Consider the following 2066-nt stretch of genomic DNA (forward strand, 5'->3'; position numbering starts at 1 on the left):
CTTCAACACATAAACAACTTCGGTCCATTATGTGATGTAGATCTGATGTGTTAGCATATGTGCTGGAACCGCTCTAACAAAACAGAGTGACTATCAAATGAGAGTGCAAAGTTGCAATATTAGAAACAACTTAAAGATAAAATAAACTATCATGTAATATATGGTAGCATATAGATAGTTTATTTCAGAAAAATAGAGAGATTAATATAATCTAAACAATTCAATAAGTTAATATGTCCAGCCACTTATTCAAAAAAATAATATGTCCAGCCAATAATAAAATATAGTGTATACGAAGCAGTTCTTCCACAGCAATGGCGGTTCACCGTCAAATTAGATCATAATAAAAATTGTTGCTCATGTTCATTTATTTGAAGAGACAATCCTACCTCCATCAAACTACCGCCAAAATTCATATTCGGTGAAACTAATCGAAAGTTCACATTCGGTAGAAATCCTCGGACATGATTCTAATTCTTTTAAAGCATCCTGATTTGAACGTGGTTCAGCAATGGCGTTGATCTTCATGACTCGTAAAAGTGGTGCATTCTTTAAAATATATGTTGCAAATTGACTTCCATCAATGATGCCGTCTAAGTTTAAAGTACAAGATCTAAGGTGAGAAGAAATGCACTTACTCACCAAAAAAAAAAAAAAAGAAATGCACTTTGGAATAGATTTTGGGTTTTTCCAAATTCTGTCCAAAGTTTGGTTGTATAAGTCAAACAACTGCAAAACATATACCAAAATAAGATTTATGCAACAAACACAAAGAAAAGAAGGAACAAAAAAATCCACAAAAAACAAAAGAAACCTTAGTAATAGTAAGAATTTGAAGCTTGGAGCAATTTTTGAGCACTTTCATTACATCGTCGTTCCAGTGATGAATGTTATTAAAGCGTAATTCAAGGTGGATTAAGTTTTGAAGTACAAGAAAGTCCCTGTAAAAGGATTTGATCTCTCGGTCGAGATGCAAACCCTGTAATAGTTTTGAATGTTATTAAACCTTTTTTAAATGGCAAAACCAATCCTTAAATTTCAACATTATAAATTGTTCCAGAGGGAACAACATATTCATCAAATGAAATCAGTATATTACCTGGAGATGTAAAACTTGGACATTAGGAATTGCTTTAATAGGAACATAACATGTACTGATATTGGCTCTGGTCAAATTGGATAAGGTTTTAACCCTACCAGCACCATCCCGTTGTTCTGAACAGTAAATATCACGAGTTTCCAAATCCTCCAAAATGGGACACCCATTAAGAAGCTTGTTGAAATTGTCCTTAGTTGTGAAATTAACGTAAATCAAACGAAGGGTCTTAAGCGAAGGAAGATCGACAGAGATAAAATCATCAACTTTTAGGCTCGTCAATTTGAGAACAACAAGTTTTGGAAATATGAAATTACTTGGCCGCAAGGTGATCATAAGGTAGTGAAACGTACTACAGAGTTCAAGATTCTCGAGAGGGTGCTGTTTTGCAGCTTTGATCCAATGGTTGAAACGGTAGCTATGTTTAGAATGACAGTTCAGGTGAAATGTTTTGATAAGTTTTGTGGAGAATATGACTTTGTCGACGAAGGAACTGAATGTTATGTCACTCAATGTTATCCAAGCAACGGATTCGTAGTGGAAGTGGAGAGTTGTGAGTAATTTGAAGAGTGGGGTCCACCGCTTCGAGAGAACGGTAGTGGTGAAAGCAACTTTGGTTGGAAGAAAAGAGAGTATGTGACAGAGTAACTCATCCGGTAAATTGCTGATCCTATCAATGGGTGTTGAGTTCTCCATAGTCAACAAGAGAGAGAGAGACAGAGTTTGGCTTTGTTTGGAGGTTCCCTTATGAATACGGCGGAGTCTTATTTAGGTTTGAGCGATAGATAGGATCTGTTTTGAGAAAAAAAACAAAAAAAACAAATATATAAAGAATAAAAAAAAAAAACAGATGATATTCTTAAAAATTGAAACAAATTATAGATTCGAACAAAATAGAACAATTTATATGTCATAAAAATAACAACAAAACAGATACATACGATCAACTGAAGAATCTATTAAAAGATAA

The 2066-nt window shown here is 34.0% G+C and overlaps 1 protein-coding gene across 1 annotated transcript; it reads right to left on the reverse strand.

The window, feature by feature from the left end:
* Positions 1-399: 399 nt before the first annotated feature.
* On the reverse strand, positions 400-1792 carry LOC123922506 (putative FBD-associated F-box protein At3g50710). Its single transcript, XM_045975221.1, has 4 exons — positions 1100-1792; positions 815-979; positions 668-729; positions 400-613 (listed from the first exon to the last, which is right to left on the reverse strand). The coding sequence occupies exons 1-4, from the start codon at positions 1790-1792 to the stop codon at positions 400-402; spliced, it is 1134 nt and encodes a 377-aa protein (XP_045831177.1).
* Positions 1793-2066: the final 274 nt, after the last annotated feature.

The sequence above is a fragment of the Trifolium pratense genome, linkage group LG4 (assembly GCF_020283565.1).
Source record: "Trifolium pratense cultivar HEN17-A07 linkage group LG4, ARS_RC_1.1, whole genome shotgun sequence".
In the NCBI taxonomy this organism is placed as follows: Eukaryota; Viridiplantae; Streptophyta; class Magnoliopsida; order Fabales; family Fabaceae; genus Trifolium; species Trifolium pratense.